The sequence below is a fragment of the Onychostoma macrolepis genome, chromosome 07 (genome assembly GCF_012432095.1).
Source record: "Onychostoma macrolepis isolate SWU-2019 chromosome 07, ASM1243209v1, whole genome shotgun sequence".
In the NCBI taxonomy this organism is placed as follows: Eukaryota; Metazoa; Chordata; class Actinopteri; order Cypriniformes; family Cyprinidae; genus Onychostoma; species Onychostoma macrolepis.
Window position 1 is genome coordinate 14,309,478 of NC_081161.1, and position 23,809 is coordinate 14,333,286.

At 38.4% G+C, this 23,809-nt stretch overlaps 1 protein-coding gene across 3 annotated transcripts in view; it reads right to left on the bottom strand.

The window, feature by feature from the left end:
• Positions 1 to 23,809, bottom strand: part of LOC131544242 (protein phosphatase 3 catalytic subunit alpha) — a 270,987-nt gene that overhangs the window by 46,235 nt on the left and 200,943 nt on the right. For all 3 annotated transcript variants that reach the window (XM_058782316.1, XM_058782317.1, XM_058782315.1), the window contains exons 9-10: positions 18,558 to 18,683; positions 18,399 to 18,470 (exon numbers count right to left, since the gene is read on the bottom strand). In XM_058782316.1, coding sequence (XP_058638299.1) covers positions 18,399 to 18,470; positions 18,558 to 18,683 — 198 coding nt within the window. The remainder of the gene's footprint in view (positions 1 to 18,398; positions 18,471 to 18,557; positions 18,684 to 23,809) is intronic.

The window sequence follows — 23,809 nt, forward strand, 5'->3', positions numbered from 1 at the left end:
GAATGTGAGGGCTGTAGATACTGCTTTGGATGCGACTAGCTCAGGAGTCCTGTACATTGTTCGGTTTCGGTTGAGCCCGTGCAGCAGGGCAACTGGGTGACAGTGAGGCGGCATAGTCGCGGGTCAAAAACCACTCTTCCGTTCCGATCAGAACATCAAACAGGTTCTCCCCACTCAGTGAAGCACCCACTGAGAAACCTGATGAAAGTGCTCTAGTTATTGGCGATTCTATTGTACGGAACGTGAAAATAGAGACACCAGCCACCATAGTCCATTGTTTACCAGGAGCCAGAGCGCCTGACATCTTGGCAAATTTAAAAGTGCTGACTAATGCTAAACGTAAATTCAGTAAGATTGTTATCCACGTCGGCGCTAATGATGTTCGACTTCGCCAGTCGGAGATCACCAAAAATAATGTTAAAGAGGTGTGTGAACTTGCAAGTACGATGTCAGACACTGTAATATGCTCTGGTCCGCTCCTGCTTACCGTGGTGATGAGATTCATAGCAGACTGTCGTCACTTAATGGCTGGATGTCTAAGTGGTGCCCGCAAAATAACATAGGCTTTATAGACAATTGGAAGAATTTTTGGGGCAGACCTGACCTGTTGAAAAGAGATGGTGTTCATCCCTCCTGGGGTGGTGCCGCTCTTCTCTCTAGAAATATGGCACATAGTCTTAGAGTTTGTACTTGACTAACTGGAGCCCAGGTCAGGAAGCAGACAGACTGGCTAAACCGATCGTCTGCTAGCCGCCTCATGTCACCAAAGGCAGGTAACTCTCAGCACATAGAATCTTTTTCATCTAGATATCACGCTATAGAGACTGTGTCTGTTCCCGAACTAGAAAATACAGAAAACATCCAAACCAAAGTAATAGTAACAATTTAATTGATGTTCAACAAATAAAAACGATATAATACAGATAAACACATGATAAAGCTTGGCTTATTGAATATTAGATCCCTTTCTTCAAAAGCACTTTTTGTAAATGATATGTTCACTGACCATAAACTAGATGTGCTTTGTTTGACAGAAACCTGGCTAAAACAAGATGATTACATTACTTTAAACGAGTCTACACCCCAAGATTACTGTTACAAACATGAACCGCGTCCAAAAGGTAAAGGGGGAGGTGTTGCTACAATTTATAGAAATATTTTCAGTATCTCTCAGAGGTCAGGTTTCAAGTATAATTCGTTCAAGTAATGGTGCTTCATATAACGTTATCCAAAGAAACAAGTGTTAATGATAAATCCCTGTGATGTTTGTACTGGCTACTGTATACAGGCCACCAGGGCACCATACAGACTTTATTAAAGAATTTTCTGATCTTCTATCGGAGTTAGTACTGACTGCAGATAAAGTCCTAATCGTTGGTGATTTTAATATCCATGTTGATAATGATGGGATCAGCATTTATAGACATTCTAAACTCTATTTGTGTTAAACAACACGTGTCAGGACCTACTCATTGTCGAAATCATACTCTAGATTTAATACTGTCACATGGAATTGATGTCAGTGGCATTGAAATTTTGCAGCAGAGCGATGATATCTCAGATCATTATCTAGTCTCCTGTATATTCCATATAGCTAAAGCTGTAAAGCCAACTTCTTGTTACAAATATGGTAGAACCATTACCTCTACCACAAAAGACTGCTTTATAAATAATCTTCCTGACTTATCTCAGTTCCTCAGCATATCCAATAGCTCAGAACAACTTGATGATGTAACAGGAACTATGGACTCTCTTTTCTAGCACTTTAGATGCGGTTGCTCCTTTACGCTTAAGGAAGATTAAGGATAAGAGTCCAACACCGTGGTATAATGAGCACACCAGCGCCCTAAAGAGAGCAGCCCGGAAAATGGAGCGCAGCTGGAGGAAAACTAAATTAGAGGTATTTCGCTTAGCTTGGCGGAAAGTACCCTATCCTACAGAAAAGCATTAAAACTGCTAGATCTGATTACTTTTCGTCTCTTCTAGAAGAAAACAAACATAACCCTCGGTATTTATTCAATACAGTAACTAAATTAACGAAAAATCAAGCATCAACAGGTGTTGGCATTTCCCAAGAGCATAGCAGTAATGACTTTATGAACTACTTCACTTCCAAGATCGATACTATCAGAGATAAAATTGTATCCTTGCAGCCGTCAGCTACAGTATCGCATCAGATAGCGCACTATAGATCCCCTGAGGAACAATTCCATTCATTCTCTACTGTGGAGAGGAAGAATTGTATAAACTTGTTAAATCATCTAAACCAACAACATGTATGTTAGACCCGATTCCATCTAAACTACTAAAAGAGCTGCTTCCAGAAGTCATAGATCCTCTTTTGGCTATTATTAATTCATCATTGTCATTAGGATATGTCCCCAAAACCTTCAAATTGGCTGTTATTAAGCCTCTCATTAAAAACCACAACTTGACCCCAAAGATCTAGTTAATTACAGACCGATCTCAAATCTCCCTTTTCTGTCAAAGATACTAGAAAGGTAGTATCCTCACAATTATATTCCTTCCTAGAGAAAAATGATATCTGTGAGGAATTCCAGTCAGGATTTAGATCGTATCATAGTACTGAGACTGCTCTCATTAGAGTTACAAATGACCTGCTTCTATCATCTGATCGTGGTTGTATCTCTTTATTAGTTCTACTGGATCTTAGCGCTGCGTTCGACACTATCGACCACAACATTCTTTTGAATAGACTACAAAACTTTGTTGGCATTAGTGGAAGTGCCTTAGCATGGTTCAAATCGTACTTATCTGACCGCCATCAGTTCGTAGCAGTGAATGAAGAGGTATCATATCGATCACAAGTGCAGTATGGAGTACCTCAAGGCTCAGTACTAGGGCCGTTACTTTTCACGCTTTATATGTTACCCTTGGGAGATATTATCAGGAGACATGGTGTTAGCTTTCACTGTTATGCTGATGATACTCAGCTCTATATTTCTTCGCGGCCCGGTGAAACACACCAAATTGAGAAACTAACGGAATGCATAGTCGATATAAAAAACTGGATGACAAATAATTTTTTACTGCTAAATTCTGAAAAACAGAGGTGTTAATTATCGGACCTAAAACCCCACATGTAATAACCTAGAATATTATCTAACACTTGACGGCTGCTCTGTCAATTCTTCTTCATCAGTCAGGAACCTAGGTGTGCTGTTCGATAGCAATCTGTCATTTGAAAGCCATGTTTCTAGCATCTGTAAAACTGCATTTTTCATCTCAAAAGCATATCTAAATTGCGACCAATGCTCTCAACGTCAAATGCAGAAATGTTAATTCATGCGTTTATGACCTCAAGGTTAGACTATTGTAATGCTTTATTGGTGGTTGTTCTGCACGCTTGATCAACAAACTACAGTTAGTCCAAAATGCAGCAGCTAGAGTCCTTACTAGAACCAGGAAATATGACCATATTAGCCCGGTTCTGTCAACACTGCACTGGCTCCTATCAAGCATCGGATAGATTTTAAAATCTTGTTAATTACTTATAAAGCCCTGAATGGTTTAGCTCCTCAGTACTTGAGCGAGCTCTTATCGCATTATAGTCCTCCACGTCCGCTGCGTTCTCAAAACTCTGGCCGCTTGATAATACCTAGAATATCAAAATCGACTGCGGGCGGCAGATCCTATTCCTATTTAGCACCCAAACTCTGGAACAGTCTACCTAACACTGTTCGGGAGGCAGACACACTCTGTCAGTTTAAATCTAGATTAAAGACCCATCTTTTAGCCTGGCTTACACATAACGACACACGCTTCTATTATTCAAATCCGTTAAAGGATTGTTAGGCTGCATTAATTAGATCAACCGAACCGGGAACACTCCCCATAACACACGATGTACTCGTTACATCGTCAGTTGAATGGCATCTACGCTAATATTTGTTTGTTTCTTTCCTAGTCTGTTTCTCAGTCCGTATCCGATCAGATGGTGGATCAGCACCAAGAGATGATGTCTACAGCCCTGATCGTCAGCGGAGACCAGGACACCCAGATGACCCCCAGAGATATATCCCTAGATATATCAACCAAAATAACAAAATAACTAAAATATAATAAAATACCTAACTACATAATACTACTATTGTTAGAAATTGCAACAAAATTAAAATAGAAATATAAACTTTTGAACTGCGGGTTTCGTCTGGTCAGAGGAGAACTGGCCCCCCGACTGAGCCTGGTTTCTCCCAAGGTTTTTTTTTTTCTCCATTCTGTCACAGAGGGAGTTTTGGTTCCTTGCCGCTGTCGCCTCTGGCGTGCTCAGTTGGGGACACTTAATTTCTAGCGATTATCGCCGATTTGATTGCACAGCTACTATTTAAACTGGACTGAGCTGGACAATGACATCTCTGAATTCAATAATGAAATGCCTTTAACTGAAAATTGAGTGTTTAATCTTATCATTATACATTACTGACACTCTATCTTCCAATTTGATACTGTTAAGTGCTTTGACACAATCTGCATTGTAAAAGCGCTGTATAAATAAAGATAAAGTGATTCCAGGAATCCTGAGAGGATGGGCAATATAATTTATTTTATTACAATTCCTGAATCCAAACAAAACAGCAAATGTCCCTAAGTATTCACCCCAATACAAATGAAGACATTTTCTGGTTGGTCATACACTCATTAAGTTACAATTTTCATCTGCTCAAGCAGAACGTTAATGTTATCTTGTGCTTTAGCTAAGGTATCTCTGGCTAGAACTAGTTAAAGTTAAAGTTAATGAGTTCATGCTAATGTACAAACTTAAATAGCGGACTTTTCTCGCGTCTTGTACAGTAGGTCAAAAACACATGGTCTACATTTCAGTGCCTCTCCATATTAAACTGGTTAAATGTACATTAATTTAATCGTACCCTGCGATACATGAACAGTGTTGATCCTGCATGTTGTCATCCGCGATCGTGATGACCGACCATAATATGAGACTTCTCCCACTTGCAATGTGATCTGTAAACCCTGCTTCGAGTTACCCACCGTATTTATTTTAAAATATTTTATAAATCCCTCCATGGAATATTTAATTCCCATTCGGTGGCCTTCTGTGTCCAAAATTGTGCAAAAACATCGTGGGACATGGTTTTCACACTGTAGCTGTCATTGTAAGACAGTGGGCAACTCCATTTTTTTGTCAGAGGGAGCAACAGTAACTAAGGGGGGCGGGGCTTATCTATAGGTCAATTGCTTTTCAGAGGGATCCCCTGGTAAATATCGTATTCCGAGGGTAAAATACACATTTTTTGGTGGTTTCCCCTGGTAAAAGTCGCATTCCAGGGGCTAAATATCACATTATTGAGGTCGCCTCAACCCGCAGACATGAAAAACATCCCGCAGAAAGAGTGTTAAAGTAGCCCAACTCCGCGGGAAAACTGTGGACGTGGCAACACTGTTGTGGAGAGCCACTTCTGAAACATGCCGCGGACCAGCTGAAGTCCACACAAGCACTGACTAGATTGGCCACGATGCGATCAGCTCTGGTGGCTGCGTCGGAGCGTCAACGACAGTGTAAATTAGGGGTTATATACTGCTACAGCGCCATAGACGGTTTCATCAGGCGCACGTGTCTGGACCTAAGTTAACTTCCGGTCTGTGTTTGTTTATCGGTCTTGTTAGTGGCGCCGGCTACAAACGCAGTTATAGTTAAAGTGATGAGTAATGAAGTTGGGCTCAGCTTGTTGTGCTGTGGGATGTGTTTCACATACATTTATTATTTGTGGCGACCCACCATGATATCAAAACTGACCGATTTTCCAAAAGGCTTCGTTGAATAAACATGAGCACGTAACGCATGTTTAAAAATCAAAACGAGGCGCAGGTGTTTTTATATCACTGTATTTTTGAAGGAACACTGTCTTTAGAAAATGTTCGATGTCATTTTCATTTCGTTTGTATGCTCAGCGCTGCTTTGTGTAACCTACAGCCCAACAGCCGTTTCCGGGGAAACCTAGTTCTCCCGCTTTAAAGCGCCTCCTGCTGGCAGAGAATGAATTTGCATTTTTAATAAGTCCGTCCAAGTAGTTATCGCTGCATCTCAGTCCGTCTGATTTACGCAGCAAACATATTTTGCTTGTTATCAAAACATAATCTACTCTAGATCCTCTAGACTAGACTGTTACTGATTGTATTTGGATGTCTACTGGAAGTTAAGTTAGGGCCACAAAAGCGCGCATGCGCAGTAACGTTTGCTTATGTTGTTGCCGTTCAAACCGTCTATAGAGAATGAGAATGTGAAGTAACGCCGCATAGAGTTCTGGGAAACTGCTTTGTTTATCCGCCATATTTGCAGGATATCGCTGCCTTTCCACTTTTGAGTTTAGGGCAGTATTTGATTTTTTTGTCGTGATTGTGAAAAATGTCACCATTATGTCATTCATACTGCATGGAGAATTGCAATAGTAACTCAGATCATCGTTCTGAGAGAAAACTGGATTTTTCCCGCCTTTTTTCTATGTGTAAACACATCAAAGGAAGCAGGTCACAGAGAAGACGCCGAATAGTAAATCTGTTAATGTCACTGATTAAACCCACTGCCTCTCACTCAATAAAAGAATCACATTTCTGTGTGTTTTTGAAAGATTTGATTTTGTTGGTTTAATAATTAACGTTACCTTCTTTGCCAGTATGACTCGAATTAGCAGAACTTGAACAGGGGACTTTCTAAACTGCTTAAAGTGGCTTAATGTACCAAGACAGTGATAAAGACAAAATTGTAAAGCATGTACTATGCAGATACGCATATAAGCTCAAAATGTGAACGCACGTGTTTATTTACGTTAAGCATTTTCCTCTCATAAGAACAAATGCACCGAGACAGTGATAGTAAAAGAAAACATTCTGTACACACCTTACTAATAAATCATAATATGTGCAGAAAAACAGATGAGCTCCAAAATATGAACATTAAATATCACTGTCTTAATCAAGAAGCGCTTTCTACAGTACATTACTGTTTTCTGAGGGAAACGCTTAATGTTTAAACATGTCACGTTAATATTCTGGTTCACCTGCTTGTCTTTTTGCATCACTGTCTTAGTACATTAAACCAGCATTTAAAAATGCTACAAAACTGTTCACAAGCTCCTAGGGATTTGATTTTGCTTGTCATTTGCTGAAATAAATATAAAAAGTACAGTGAGTTCGTGACTGTTCGCTGAATGTGATCCACAATCTCTGATTCTCCTCCGTGGCCATGAAAAAATGAATATTTATAATGACAACAATTATACTTTATAATTTAAAAAATGATAAAGTGAAAAAATGATAAAGAAATGGATCGACTTCTGTCAGCTTGTTGAACACACTTTTATTTGGATAGATTAATATGATGGCTGAAGCAGCAGCGAGCGTCCAGCGGGTGACACCGTTTTCACGGTAATCAGATCAACATTGTAAATGAAATTCTAGAAAACCTAAGAGAAAAAAAAAACTAATTATCATGCAGTGCGATGAATTAGATTCCCTTCCCTGCAAACGATACAATGAAGAATGAATTATTGTTTAATTTAAAGGCAAAAACAAAAGAAAAGATAAGCAGTTATCCATATAGAGAATGAGAAGTAACCATGGGAACGGACAGCGTATCCTGCTAATATGGCGGCACCTTCCCGAAATGCAACGCGGAGTGAAAAGACTATGACGTAATCCTCATTCTCTATTGGAATTGACTGATATTGCATCAAATTAGCCATTTTGGACCAACTGCCTGACGTATATGGCCCGCAGGCCACAGTTTGCCCACCTCTGGTCTAATATCATGTTGGTATGGTCTGCACAAGATTTAAGCATCAGCTAGCTATTGTCTATAATTTAATTTACACTTTTACCATAATAAATGACAGCACACAAGTGCTCACAGACAAAACCCTTCTCCAACATGGTGATAGTAAAATAATCAGGCTTACTTGCTTGAATTGTAAGACCAGCAGCATCTAGATAAAAGGTAAAACAAAAGAAAAAAAAAAAAAAAGGTCCAGTAATATTCCAAGTAAAATTAATAAAACACTTTATCTTACCACTAAGAGTTCTCTTCAATAGCAGTAAAAGTTTCATAGGTAAGAGCTTCCTCTTAAAACCTATTCATGAGACCAGCTTTTACCAAAGACTATAGAGAGTACCCAAGATGTATAGTTTTGAAAATGCAACGCTCAATCGCAGAAAGCCCCACCTTCTGAATGAAAGAGCCAATCGCTAATTGGTAAAGTCAGCGCGGCTAGTCTAGCCTCAGAAATACGATTTTTTTTTTACGCTATTTGAGCTAAATAAACTACATTTGTTGACAGTTGTTGTCAGATTTCTTTGGTGATTTCAAATATGAAATTTAATCATCAGCTTAGTGAACAGTTTTGGAGAATTTGATGTTTCCCCAATCAAAGAGATAGGAGCTGCCCGAGAGGCGTTTCAAAGATGGCCACCAACTGACATGACTTACATTAAAAGGACTTTGCTTTTACTAAGAAATTATGATATCAACAAGCTTACTAATTACAGTGGTGTGAAAAAGTGTTGGCCCCTTCCTGATTTTTAAATTTTTTGCATGTTTGTCACACTTTAATGTTTCAGATCATCAAATAAATGTAAATATTAATCAAAGATAACAAGTAAACACAACGTGCAGTTTTTAAATGAAGTTTTTTTATTATGAAGGGAAAACAAAATCCAAACCCATATCGCCCTGTGTGAAAAAGTGCTTGCCCCCTCCTATTAAATCATGAAAGAACTGTGATTAACCACATTATTTTAGAAAGCTGAGTTAAATTTCACTAGCCAAACCCAGGCCTGATTACTGCCAGACCTGCTAAATCAAGAAATCACTTAAATAGAACCTGTCTGACAAAGTGAAGCATGTTTAAAGAGCAACACATCATTCCGCGATCTTAAGAAATTCATAAACAGATGAGAAACAAAATAGTTTACATGTATCAGTCTGGAAAGGGTTATAAAGCCATTTCTAAGGCTTTGGGACTCCAGCAAACCATGGTCAGAGCTATTGTCCACAAATGGAGAAAATTTGGAACAGTGGTGAACCTTCCCAGGAGTGGCCGGCCTACCAAAATTACTCCAAGAGCACAAAGACGACTCATCCAGGAGGTCATAAAAGAACCCAGAACAACATCTAAAGAACTGCAGGCCTCACTTGCCTCAATTAAGGTCAGTGTTCATGATTCAACAATAAGAAAGAGACTGGGCAAAAACAGCATCCATGGGAGAGTTCCAAGGCAAAAGCCATTGCTGACCAAAAAGAACACAAAGGCTCGTCTCACATTTGCCAAAAAATATCTTGATTATCCCCAAGACTTTTGGGCAAATGTTCTGTGGACTGATGCGACAAAAGTTGAACTTTTTGGAAGGTGTGTGTCCCGTTACATCTGGCATAAAACCAACACAGCATTTCATAAAAAGAACATCATACCAGCAGTCAAACATGGTGGTGGTAGTGTGATGGTCTGAGGCTGCTTTGCAGCTTCAGAACCTGGATGACTTGCCATAATTGATGGAACCATGAATTCTGCACTCTATCAGAAAATCCTGAAGGAGAATGTCCAGCCATTAGTTTGTGACCTCAAGCTCAAGTGCACTTGGGTTATGCAGCAGGACAATGATTCCAAACACACCAGCAAGTCCACCTCTGAATGGCTAAAGAAAAACAAAATTAAGGTTTTGAAGTGGCCAAATCAAAGTCTGGACTTAAATCCAATAGAAATGCTGTGGCATGACCTTAAACAGTCCATTCATGCTTGAAAACCCTCCAACGTGGCTGAATTAAAACAATTCTGCAAAGAAGAGTGGGCCAAAATTCCTCCACAGCGCTGTAACAGACTCATTGCAAGTTATCGCAAATCCTTGATTGCAGTTGTTGCTGTAAAGGGTGGCACAACCAGTTATTAGGTTTAGGGGCAAGCACTTTTTCACACAGGGCCATGTGGATTTGGATTTTGTTTTCCCTTCATAATAAAAAACTTCATTTAAAAACTGCATGTTGTGTTTACTTGTGTTATCTTTGATTAATATTTAAATGTGTTTGATGATCTGAAACATTAAAGTTTGACAAACATGTAAAACAATTAAAAATCAGGAAGGGGGCCAACACTTTTTCACACCACTGTATGTCCACAGTGGTTGGCTGATGGGGATGAGTCTCTGTCAGTGATTTAATCATAGAAATATTGTAGAGCGAGGTATCATGTTGACATATTAAAGATAAAGATTTTAAAATAAAAATGTTGCCATATTCAAATAATGTTTAAAATGTAGTTTAAGTGTCACTTATTAAACAAGTACATGTTCAGCTAAATTCAACCTCTTACACATCTGCATCTCGTAAATAATAAGTAGATATAAACAGCTTTTTAATTAACAGACTAGAACAATCATGGCTGATAGTATGACGTTGTGCAAACATAAAAGAAAATCAAACTGGACACAAGAACAGCTGTTACTTCTTGCCCAACTTCTACATGAAAAGAAGGACATAATTAAAATAAAAATAAATTATTGTGAAATGTTTCTAAAATGATCTAAGGTGAGAGTCATATTAGGCCATATTGTTCGTGACTTGGTCTTAGTGACTTAGGAGTCCTCTTGACTACCCCTAACTTTTCATACATTTTGGAGCCGATTTTAGCACTAAAACACTTTGTAAAACTACAAAAAATGCCTATTGCCTATTATTTTACAGACTTTTTTCCTAAATCGGCAAGTTAGGAGCTAATTTTAGCCTTAAAGCAGTACCATTTCTAGGCATAGGCAAGCTAGGTGGTCGCCTAGAGTCCCACCAGCTGGAGGGGGCGCCAATGAGTGCACGTACTGCCGCTACATTTTAACAGGGTTGTGATCAAGAGTGGCACGGACACCCTGAAATATGACTGCCGCCCCCACTGGATCCCCCAACATCACTGGGCTAGAGTACTGTCATTCTGACGATGCCTGTATGCCATTGGATCAAAGCGCTGTCAATTGCTGCCTCTGATTTTCGCATGCAAAGTTTGCATTTGGATTTGGAGCGCTCAACAATGCCATTAGATCAATGGGTTCTGTTCGTGTTTTGGAAAGGTAAGGCTTTTTTTTTTTTTTTGCCGTACATAAAAAGTGCACAAAACCAGCATTTTGTTTAAAATTTGGTATTTGTGTATTTGTGGCAGTCGAGAAATCATGTTTCATGTGAAACTGGTCTAAAAGGTGTGCGTTTTTGCGCCAATGCATAGTTAAAGGTTCAGTGTGTTGTGTAATAATCCCATATAAAACTTTTACAGCCAATTAAAATCAATACAATTAAGATCAATACATAATTAAACCGCATTGTCAAATTTAATGCATCCTTACGGAAGTGTCGAAATGCTGAATCAATTAATTTGCTTCCAAAAAAAGAATAATAATTCGCTTCCAACAGCGCTTAAAGAGAGTAGCGTCATACATATAGTGGGCAGAGCGTCACGTTATTTAAAGGGGAAGTTCACACGTCAATGAGTAATAAAAGAACAAGTAGCTGAATTCTGATTACTTTTATGTCACTGATCAGGCTTTTATAGGCCTACGTAGTTTGGGGTAACAAAGGGTTTTACAGGTTTGACTGAAAATAATATTGCAATAGCTGACACAACAACAAAACAATTGAACAAAAAAAAAACAGATAAAGTAAAAAAGTAGCCATTGATAATATCTAAACATGTATCCAAATCCAAATGTAATACAATTAATTTATGTGTGATGACAATTTCTTAACAACTAGGGATTGTTACATAGAGCCAGTGTTGGGCAAGCTACTTTGCTACTTTAAAATGTAGTGAGCTAAGCTAACAGTTACTCTTCATTAAATGAAGCTTCACTACACTAAAGCTACAGCCCTGGGAAATTTTATTAAGCTAAGCTACAGTAACATGGCAAAAGTAGTTTACTAAATCTAAGCTATTTTTTAAAAATAAATTTTTATACTGAACCAACATTATGCCAAATCAATGCTTTCTCAGTGATCACTAAAACTGTCAGTCAAGCAGATAGACAGGCATAATAGTTCAGGTTAATTGTTTGTTCAACAACTTTTACAAACCAATTTGGCAACAAAAATCAGTATCATGTACAGGGCTGGATTTACCTCATATTGTGACATAGGCAAAATCAATTTTTGCTGTCGGCCGGAAACCTCCTATTGGTAGTTGGTATTGTGGCTTTATTGTAGGCTATACAGATACATTTATACAAAGGGTAACACTTAACAATAAGGTTCTTTAATTAACATTAGTTAGGCTAACTAGTTAACATGAACTAAGAATGAACAATACTTCTGCACCATTTATTAATCGTAATGTTAATTTCAACATTTACTAATGCATTATTAAAAACAAAAGTTGTGTTTGTTAACATTAGTTACGGTGAACTACCAAAGAACGACTGTATTTTCATTAACTAACATTAACAAAGATGAATAAAAAACTGTTATAAATGTATTGTCCATTGTTCACTCATGTTAATTAATACATTAATGAAATCTTATTGCATAGCGTTACCATATAAATATATAGGCCTACATATAGGCTGTTTATTTGCATCGTTGCATGTGTCATTATATTATTAACATTTCACCAAAATCAAGTTTTTGACCAGCGAATGTTTTTTCCCGTCATTACCTCCACATCAGAGGCAGTATGTGCATCGCATTTACGTTTTCATGAACTTGCAGGGTGTACAGTTTTCTGTCGCTATGTGGGCGCTCAGTTTTTTTCCCCCCCGTTATTTGCTCAAAATATCATATTATAAAAGATTCAGCGTTTCGCACAAGCTGGCTCTGACTCGACAACAAATGAGAGACTAAGACACTCTTCTCTGCTCCTTAAAAAACAAAAACAAAAACAAACAAAAAAAAACATTAGCCTTTATAAATATAGTGTTTCTCAAATAAAGAGAACGCTGTACTTATTTAATCAACAGTTCTTTTATTTACCTTCAGACTCCAACCTGAGATGCTCCAAACTGCGCGCCGCACTTCATTGACGAGAGAGGCGGGAGGAATAATGAGGTTTGACTGACAGTTTGAGGAGCCAATGGCATTACGTGCTTTAATGGCGGTGGCGTCACGTACTGATCCAGGATCAGTGATCCCTGTTATATTTCTGATTTGAGCTCGAGTTTCAGAAATGCTTTGGAAAATGTAATGTTAGCTTTTGTTGACGCTACCACGCTGCTTCATCAAAAACAGAGCTTCGCTACTGAAAAGCTATTTGATTCAGAAAACAGCGATGCTACCGCCACGTTACTGAGAAATGTAGTTAAACTACTAGCGTCACTACTTGTAGCGACACTACTGCCCAACACTGCATAGAGCTATATACAGGCAGGCATCCATTGGCTATAATGGTATCACAGATAATAAATTGTGCAAAATGTTTTATCTTAACAGTCAATTTACATATAGGCCTAATGTGTTCAGATTTGTGGAACTCACAATGTGCTGAATTTCCACAAATTAGTGTCGTTACTATGACAACCAATTTAAATGTGGCAAGAAACTGATGTCTGAAAAAGAAATTATATATATATATAAAAAATAGGGATTTCGTATAGGGCGTCAAAATGGCTAGAAACGGCCCTGCCTTAAAGTCCCCCTGTAGTCAGAAATTTGATCATCAAAATTACATATTTAAATCTTTTTTCTTGTGAAAATAATTTTCTCATGCCTTAAAATAGCTTGAATGTAACTCTACACCCTTGCCTCATTTACTATAAACGGATCTATGAATATGCAAATTAGCCCCGCCTCCAATCAGTCACACTAGCCAGGGCCTCCTGATCCACGTATAATGACTGATAAACTATGTTTTACTAGCGGACATGGGCGGCACTAGGGAGGGGCTAGCAGGTGCTCCATCACCCCCAAGAAAAACCAAATCACCCCCATAAAAAATTAAATAAAATAAAAACATTTGACAAATTACACATGCATAACTACTGCAATGCAATACAACGTGACGTGATTTGCAATGTAATGTCAGCGTTTTATTTTAAAAATGGATCGGTTCCTTGTGCCAAGAAGGCCTGCCCCCGACTAAAGATCTTACTAGTCAACTAGTCGCACATAATTAAATTGATTAGTATAACCTACTAAACCATTCTTTAAAGGGGTCATATGATGTTGCTAAAAATAACATTATTTTGTGTATTTGGTGTAATGCAATGTGTTTATGTGTCACATTATTTTCCATATAATGTACATTATTGTTGCTCCTCTATGCCCCGCCTTTCTGAATTGCCCTGATTTTTACAAAGCTCATCATTCAGAGAAGCTAGGCGTGCTCTGATTGGTCAGCTATCCAGTGCACTGTGATTGGCCAAATACCTCAAGCGAGAGATGGAAATGTTACTCCCCTTATCTTATTGTGATGCTGTGTCCCGGCGCGACGACACAAAAACAATAAAACCCATTACAAACTAGGCATTTGTTACATCCAGTGGGGACATAATTACTGATTATAATGACTTATACTGTCTTTTTAAGCTTCGCGTTGCATGTCTGCATTTGTGATCGGAGAAAAGACAAACATCAAGCACTACTCTACACAGCTCAAAAATCGCATTTGAATAGTCAGTGGCAAATTCTTTAAATATGAAAACATACTTACAGGCTGAGAGTCAGAAGCGCCAGACTGTCCCTGCAAAGCTGGAATTGCCCCACTTTATAGAAACAGCATTTGTGCTCAGCTGGTAGGCTACTCCCAGGTTCAGGAAATAGTCCTCCGTAAAATGTGCTGCACACACTCGAATATTTGGGTTGAACTGTTCTGGAACAGTGTTGTAAATACAACTTAACCACTGATTTCTAGTTGTGTCCTCTTTTGGAAGCCCAAACAAAGTACTTTCTCTTTCACAAAGAAACAGCGTCTCCACGACATGGCACCGTCGGCAGCAACAACACTACAGCGAGAATAAAAGTCCAACCTCTTTCATTGCCTATACATTTGGACGGTGTTTTGCAAATCTCCCCACACCGTGACGTAGACATGTGGGGGCGTGTTTGAATGAGCCGTTTAAGGGGGGCGTGGTCGAGTCTAACTTTTATAAAGAATATCTCTTTGGTTTTGAGACTTTAGTCTTTGCAACTTCAGGGATCTTATCTATGCACAAACAGCTTGTAACACTCCAAAGAGAAAGGAAAACTTGAAATCGCATTATATATGACCCCTTTAATAGGCATTTAGGCGTAGGCTATTATAGCGCACGCATAAAGCTTGCCGCAAAGCACCGGCTGAAGTAATGATTATGAATGCATCGGGAAAAAGAAGACATTTTAATTATTTATTAATAAACTAGTGCTTTCTCAGTTAGTGTCAGCTGCAAAGATGAAGTTGCCGAATGCTGGCGCTGACGTGCCTGTCTTTGATAGAGAAATGCACCAACGGACTACATAATCAGAGAAGATTTGTTTTTTATTTTATTGGTTTTCAAGCAGCTTTCTGCATATTTATTTCTTATGTCTGTGAGCTGGTTTATTGTTGTGATGCGCTTCATTCACGGAGACTGCATGAGACGACTGAAAGCACATCCAAAAATGACGGGAGTATTTTAAGGCCTTTCCTTAAAAGATTGTGGGGGCGCCCCTATGTAGAGGTCTGGCGGGACTGTTTTTTTAGTCCCGCTCCCGTGATATATTCACACTCTGTTCACCTGCTGTCCGCTTAGAATAATTTTCTTTCCGACCCGACCGTTCCCGCTAAATTTAGATCTTGTTTCCAGAATCTCACATTTAAATTTCTGCAACTAAAAGAAGGAGAGATAGGCTAACAAATAAAAGTGTAGTCTGCTCAAAATTGTATTTCTTATTTTTATTCGTCTTGTCAGGATACAATTCGTTTAACATAGGAAAAAGTGTCACGGGGGGGGGGCAGGTTGTACCAGTACCGTTTCTAGGCATAGGCGAGCTAGGTGGTCGCCTAGGGCGCCACCAGCTGAAGGGGCACCAATGAGCGCATGTACTGGTACTACATTTTAGCAGGGTTATGATAAAGAGTGGCACGGTCACCCTGAAATATGACTGCCGCCCCCACTGGATCCCCAACATCATTGGGCTAGAGTACTGTCAATCTGACGATGCCTGTATGCCATTGGATCAGAGCGCTGTCACTTGTTGCCTGATCGTTGCATGCTTGCATTTGGAGCGCTCATCAACGCCATTAGATCAATGGGCTCTGTCAGTGCTTTGGCAAGGTACCGCTTTTTTTTTTGCCATGCAATAAAGCTAAGTTCAAAGGCCAATTTAACAAATTGGTACAGTAAATAAAGTGCACAAAATCAGTATTTGTTTAGGCAGTATTTGTGGCAGTTGATAAATCGTGTAGTGAGATTTGTCCAAAAGGTGTGCGTTTTTGCACCAATGCATTGTTAAAGGATCAGCGTGTCATGTAATATTCCCATACAAACTTTAACAGCCAATTAAAAAATATTGGTGTAGTAAAATTTGCTAATTCACGAGATCAATATATCCTTTATTAAACTGCTTTGTCGAATTTAATACATCCTTATGGAGGTGTCGAAATGCTGATTGATTCATTCACTTCTAACACAGCACTTAACGGGAGAAGTGTCAAACACATAGAGGGCAGAGTGTCACTTTATTTAAAGGGGAAGTTCACGGGTAAATGAGTAGCAAAGGATTAAGTAGCTGTATTGATTACTTTTATGCCACTGATCAGGCTTTTATTTGTAGTTTGGGGCAACAAAGGGTTTTATAGGTTTGACTGAAATAATAATGAAATAACTGACACTTTAAGTCAATGTTTCAAGCAACAACAACAAAACAATTGAAAAACAAACAAACAAACAGATAAAGACAAAAAATAGCCATTGATAGTATATAAACATGTATCCATATGTAAGCAAATTAATTTATGTGTGATTTGTGTGTAAATTATGTGCAATGTCTTAGCTACTAGGGATTGTTACACAGGGCTATACAGGCATCTAGTGGCAACACAATGATATTACAGATAATAAATTGTGCAAAATTTTTCTCTTAAAGGGATAGTTCACCCAAAAATGAAAATTATGTCATCATTTACTCACCCTCAAGTAGTTCCAAACCTGTATGAATTTCTTTTTTCTGCCGAACACAAAGGAAGATATTTTGAAGAAAGTTTGTAATCGGGCTGTTTTGGGGCACCATACAGGTTTGGAACTACTTGAGGGTAAGTAAATGATGACAGATTTTAATTTTTGGGTGAACTATCCCTTTAAGTCAATTTACAAATAATGCATTCAGATTTGTGGAACTCAGTCTCCACAAATTAGTATCGTTACTATGACAAACAATTTGAATGTAACAAGAAACTGGTGTCTGAAAAGAATATATATTTGGGGGGGGGATTAACAGGGATTTCGCCTAGGGCGTCAAATTGGCTAGAAACGGCCCTGGGTTGTACAATAATAGCCTATTAGATATTTTATTCGTCTTGTCAAAATACTAAATTTGTTTAACATTTTGCTGTTAAGTGTTGCAGAGAAAAATAAATAAATAAATACGACATCTGTCATCTAAAATTATAGGCTAAGCGAAATATAAACAAAACCGAGTTGAACGTTCTTCAAGGACAGCGCACTTTGCTCCATCCTTATTCTGCTCTGTCACTCATCGACAACCTGTCTGTTCTGTCTGAGGGCCATATATTCACCACCGGTACAGCCTGCTCTGAGGAACGTTATGCACATGCTGCGCGCACAGACCCCGCAAAATAAAACGCGTGACGCAGAAAGCACTGGTTCATGCGTGCATAACAGTCCTGGGTGCAGGCTGTACCGTGGTCAATGAAAATAAAGCGCATATATGCTGTTCTGAAAGGACGTCGGGAACAGGATATTGCTAGACCGCCCGCTCCCGTTCAAATTACACCAGTTACCGACCGCTATAACGCGTTTTATTCGGGAATTTAATCCCGCGTCTCAAGAAATCTGGTCTGGTCGGGTTGGTTTTGTGCTGGTAATCCTATTGGTATATTTTGCATGCAATCTCTATGCTATGATCTCTATGCGCGCCGCGTTTGTATAAATGGAGAGAGGGATATGCTAGGAATCATTCCCTTGACGTGACGTTTCTGGGACTTCCATTGGGAAACTACAGTTTTAAGGAAAAAATTCTCAGCAATGGTGTTGATTAATGGATTGGCACATGGTTTGTCTAAAAGCAAATTAAAAACACTACATAGACAAATAAACAACATAAAAAACTTGATTTTCAGTACAGGGGGATTTTAAGATGTTTTGTGAATAGAGCCCCAGAAAGATTGAGGCTGCCTCCTTGTAAAAACCACTTTATTTTCAAACCTCTTGTACAGTTGTAGAAATGCTGGATGATTACATGAGTGCTTGTGCAAGTCTGAATTCCTTACCATCTATCTCTTCATCTGTGGTCAGCTCATCATTGGAGCAGATGCTCAAGACATTCACTAGCATCTCAGTCACTACAGCAACAAGAAAGAGAGAGTTTATTTGCTGTACGTACTTAAGATTTTATGCCACATAAAAATTGTCGTGGGCAAATGGTTTACCTTTCTCCCCAACAAAAGGCAAGGACCAAGTGAAGACATCCATGAAGTTAGGCAGCCAGTAAGGATGAGGAGAACAGTTAAACTGCCGAATGTTCATGACATTATTCTCATATTTCAGGACAGCAGCTGTAAAAGAAAGATAAGAAAGAAGTGAAAGCATAAAAAGAGATGGTAGAGAATGCGGGAAAGTAATATAAAGGACAGTAATATAATGGATTCTGTCAAAACTTACATCAGAACTCAACATTGTCTCAGATGAGCAATACACACTCAAAAGCATCTTTTTAAATGGTCAGTTTTCCTCAAAGAGTCTATCATCTCAATTTAGAGGCAACCATGTGAAATTTCTCCCTTCTAACAGCTGCCTGCATTTTCACATGCTCACTAGTTTTAATTTGTCCACTAAAATATCCAATGGAGGAGATCATGCACTAGTGGAATTAATTTTACTAAAAAAATAAATAAATAAATAATCAACAACCAATTACCCACTGTCATTTTCACCACATTTCAAATGATTTATTGTGACTGATGACTGGTAATGATGATGGAGTAAATGACATAAAACATTTCTAGAATAAAACTGCCAGTTCTTTTGTCTTGCTAAATGTTTAAATACACAATTCAAATATATCCTGCTTGACTTTTGAACAAAATTAGCAGCTTGATTGGAAATTACAAACAATAAAAATATTCTATATTCTATATTCTATACAAGCAAGATTTCTTTGATTTTTCTTCACCCATTATGTCTTGTATTTTATCTCAAGCATGCACTTCACTGACACTATTGTGAAGATAAATGCTGAAGGTATGGTAAGAAGTTTCCTAAACAGTTTTAAAGTGAAATTCATATAAAAATGTGAAAATAATTGAATAAATATTCCCCTGGGACGTATAATAGACTTGGAATTAATACATCTTCAAAACATATTTTGAGGTTGAATGATTTTCCTAAAACCAGCTGGGTTTAAAACTAGAATCTCTCTGAAATAATAAACGCAGTGGTAAATGGTATTACCATTTTGGGACATGTTACAATGTTTAAACAATGCTATAGTATATGAATATAGAAATAAAGTAACACAGGTGGCATATATATATATATTGTGCTATACAGCTTCATTGTTTCTATATAAGACTTTAAAGATCTCTACATATAGTTTGACAAACTAGAATATGAATTTTTACTTTTATCTCCTATTGTGTATTTTCATGAAAACTTTCTGAAGGTTCCTTATTTACTATGGTGACCCATGTGTTTGTGCCCTATATCTGTCGAAAGACAACACCATGCATTACAACTCATGGAGGGGGACTTTCCTGTCCCATTTTCTTAGTGGTGTCTGAGAATAGCAGGTCGTCAAACATGGAGTGCATGGCTAGCTGGTGTCAATTATGTCAAATACCAGGCATAAAAGACCTGCAGATGCTGTGTGCTGAACATAAACACACCTTAAATGTCATTCACTGCACATACTTCCTAGTGGAACATGTGTAATCAAAAAATGCAGTATGTTAATTACATAAAATATTCTTTACTAAGTCTATAATTAGGTCCACACCATAAATGAATTCATAAAAGCTGACCTTAAAGTCCTCCCACATAAACAGCAGAGGCTGTGCATGACAGAGAGAGAGAAACACTTAACTCCCCTCCAAACACAAACTTCTAATTAACAGTCTAATTAAAATAACTGAGAAGTAAAGGGCAAAAAGAAAAATGTGTCAAGAAAATTAAACATGCACTACCACTAGATGTCCCTCTACATTCTAAAACACTTTTATAATAGTGAAAGCCATTCTGTTTATGAATCGGTCTAAATGATTTATCAAAGTTTTGGGTTATAATTTATGTGCACTAATAATGGAAAAAGCTTCTGACTGACTTTTTGGACGAATTGTTCTTTTGAGCCAGTTCTCAGGAAGTAACCGGTAAAAAAACAAACAAAAAAAAACAAATCAAACTGAATCGAACTTTAGTTCCGGGTTGGTGATGCAAGACGCACATCCAAAGTAGTACGTCCGACTCAGAAATAACAGAATGAGATGGTTCTACCAACTGCTGAAGTTTGCAGAGTATTACCGAGGATTCTGATGAGTGAGTCGACGATATTGTGCAAGCCTGAGGCACGTACTGGAAATATGCTTATTATGACTACTGTTATTAGATAACATTTTATTAAATCTGCAAAAGCCTTTCTGTTGAGAGATATAAAATAAATTGGTTTCACTTTATTTTGATGGTCCCTTTAACACATTCAATTGACTATAAGTAATGTCGCACCTACATTTCTACTAACTCTCATTAGAGTGTTAGTAGTGTATTAGTTGACTGGTAGGGTTAGGATTAGATTAAGTTGACACGTTCTTGCAAAGTTACTTATAGTCAGTAGAATATCTGTTGGGAGACCAACACAATAAGGAGTTAGTAGATATGAAGCAGACAGTCTACTAATACTCTTATGAAAGTTTGTTGACATGTAGTTGCAACATTACTTAGTGGCAACAGAATGTTCAAAAGGGACCATCAAAATAAAGTGTTACCAATAAATTTTGCTATAGTTTATTGTGCATGCAGATTGTAAGTTGCTTAAGTGAAATCAAGGAGTATATAAGACTGGTTTATTTTTTCTGTATACCTTAGAACATATCCGCATCAGTGTCTGTCATGTGTGCTGTTAGTGCGAAACTTTTAGAAAACTTATCCAAGCTGTAGTCAATAATCGTATCTGACATGAAGGATCCACGAATGAAACTGTGACCACAAACACCATTAACTTAAGTGAATCAAAGGCAATAATCAGCAATATGCGTTCATGCAAATACATTTTTATAAGAAAGTTTTTGTCAAGATCTGTGAGGAAGAACCCAAACGCAGAATGGCAATTACAGGGATTTATTCACAAAGACAGGGCACAAGTGGGTTAAACTGTGAAACTGAAACCACAGAGGATACTGGGACAGGACTGCCTGGGATGGCCGCTGAAACCAGCCTCAGAAGACAACAGGTGGGAGAACTGCAGAGAGAGTGACAGGGCCAGGCAGATGGTGATGTGGGCCAGGCAAGGCACTAAGGCAGAGATCTGTCACTAGAGGAACGCTGACTCCCAACCGTTCAAGCAGGCAGGCAGAGGGAACCAGCAGGCAGGGAAAGACAGGAGGCGGGCAAGGCCTGGGACAGGGAACACTCATAATAGAACAGGACACAACTCAACAGGAACACAAGACAAGATGATCAAGACAAGCAGTAAAAAACCAAAGCTAAACAAAAACGAAAAGAACAAAACAAACAAAACAAAAACAAAGGAAACAAAAGTTAACAAACTAAGGACCTGATAAAACGGACAAATAAAATAAAAACCTAGACTACCGGACAACTACAAAATAATAAGAGAAGAAAAATATTGCGTGAAACCATAAAAGTCTCAGCTACTAAGACTAACATAAGGCAAAAACAAAGGAAACAAAAAAGTGAACAAACTAAGAAACAAAATAAAAACCTAGAGTACCGGAAAACTAGAAAAGGTTACACTTTTCTTGAAGGGGTGTGCATAAGACTGATATGACACCTTCATAATCATGACATGTCATGAATATGAAGGGTTTTTATGCATGTTTATGACAACTGTCATTAAGTGTCAGTCGCTCAGTTAATGCAAAGCTGACATTGTTTGAGATGTCTTTGTTATGGGCTAGGGTTAGGGGTAAGGGTAGGGGTAGGGTTAGGTCAAATAATGTCATCTTTGCATTAAAAATGACATAACTGAGCGAATGACACTTAATGACAGTTGTCATAAACATGCATAAAGCCTCCTTCATGTTCATGACATGTGTCATGTCATTATTATGAAGGTGTCATGTCAGTCTTATGCACACCCCTTCAAGTAAAGTGTTACCCTAGAAAATAAGAGAAGTAATAAAGAAAAATATTAAATGAACCAGAAAAGTCTCAGCTACTAAGACTAACAAATAAAGGCAAAAGAGTAAATGAACCAAGGAGCAAAACTAAGACAAATAAATACAAGACTAGCAAGGACTAGACTAAGCGCATGAAGAAATACTTGTTGTAAGAGGCTAAGAAGCACACATATGCACACAATGAACTAGCAAAGAAAAGAGGGTAGAAAGCACAACAAATAGGGAGGAAAGCACACGAGGATCAGGTGAACACAATTAGGGAAACCAGGACAAGATGAGGGCTAAACAAGGGGGTGTGGTAAAGGGAAACCAGAGGAGCACATGGCAAACACAAACAGAGAGAAAGCCACGTGCTAAAACACAAAACAAACATAGAAACATGAAACAAAGGCAACACTGACAAGACTGTCAGGGCAGGATCCACATTCAATATGTGATGACACAAATGGCTTTATTTAAACATTTAATTGATACAACATGGCTCTGAGTTGTTAGAAAAGAAATGCGTAGTGACATCATTACTTGATGATGTCATGACATGAACTGATGAATCGGCTTTTTAAACCGGTTTAATGAGCCGAACTGTCTGAGGCCCCGTCCACACGGAGACGCATTTAGCTGTATACGCAAAATTTTTGTATCGGATTGGCGTTTTGTCCATACGGCTCCGGCGTTTTGGGAGCGCGAAACCGCTATTTTTTGAAACCGGGTCCCAGAGTGGATAAATCGGAAAATGACACCCTTGTGTTTTTGTGTGTACAGCCACCCTATGTCTCACCCATGAATAAACACCGAACTCTTTTCACTGAACACTGGTCTTTTTATTAACTAACATTAACACTGATTAATTAATGTATTGTGTTACATGTTCATTTGTATACCGCACAAGGTTTATGCGCATAGTCCAAGTCTTCTTCTCCATTTTTAGTGTATCTCAGTGGCAGAATTACAGCGCCACATACTAGTCTGGCATGAATGCTACATGCCTACATCATTTTGTGTTGGTTTCATGGTTTTGTGTGTATGCAGATATTTCTTGAGATGAGGAAAAAAGAAAAAAACATCGGATAGGGAAAGCTCTGGCTTCATGTGGATGTAGCCTGAAAAGAACCAACTTTATTAGGTACACCCGTTCAACTGCTCATTAGCGCAAACACCTAATCAGCCAATTACATGGCAGCAACTGAATGCATTAAGAGAAGTTCATAGGTGATTTAAGTGACTGTGAATGTGACATGGTTGTTGGTGCTATCATGTCAGAATGAACCAAAATCTCAGAGGAATGTTTCCAGCACCTTGTTGAGTCTATGCCATGAAGAATTAAAGCAGCG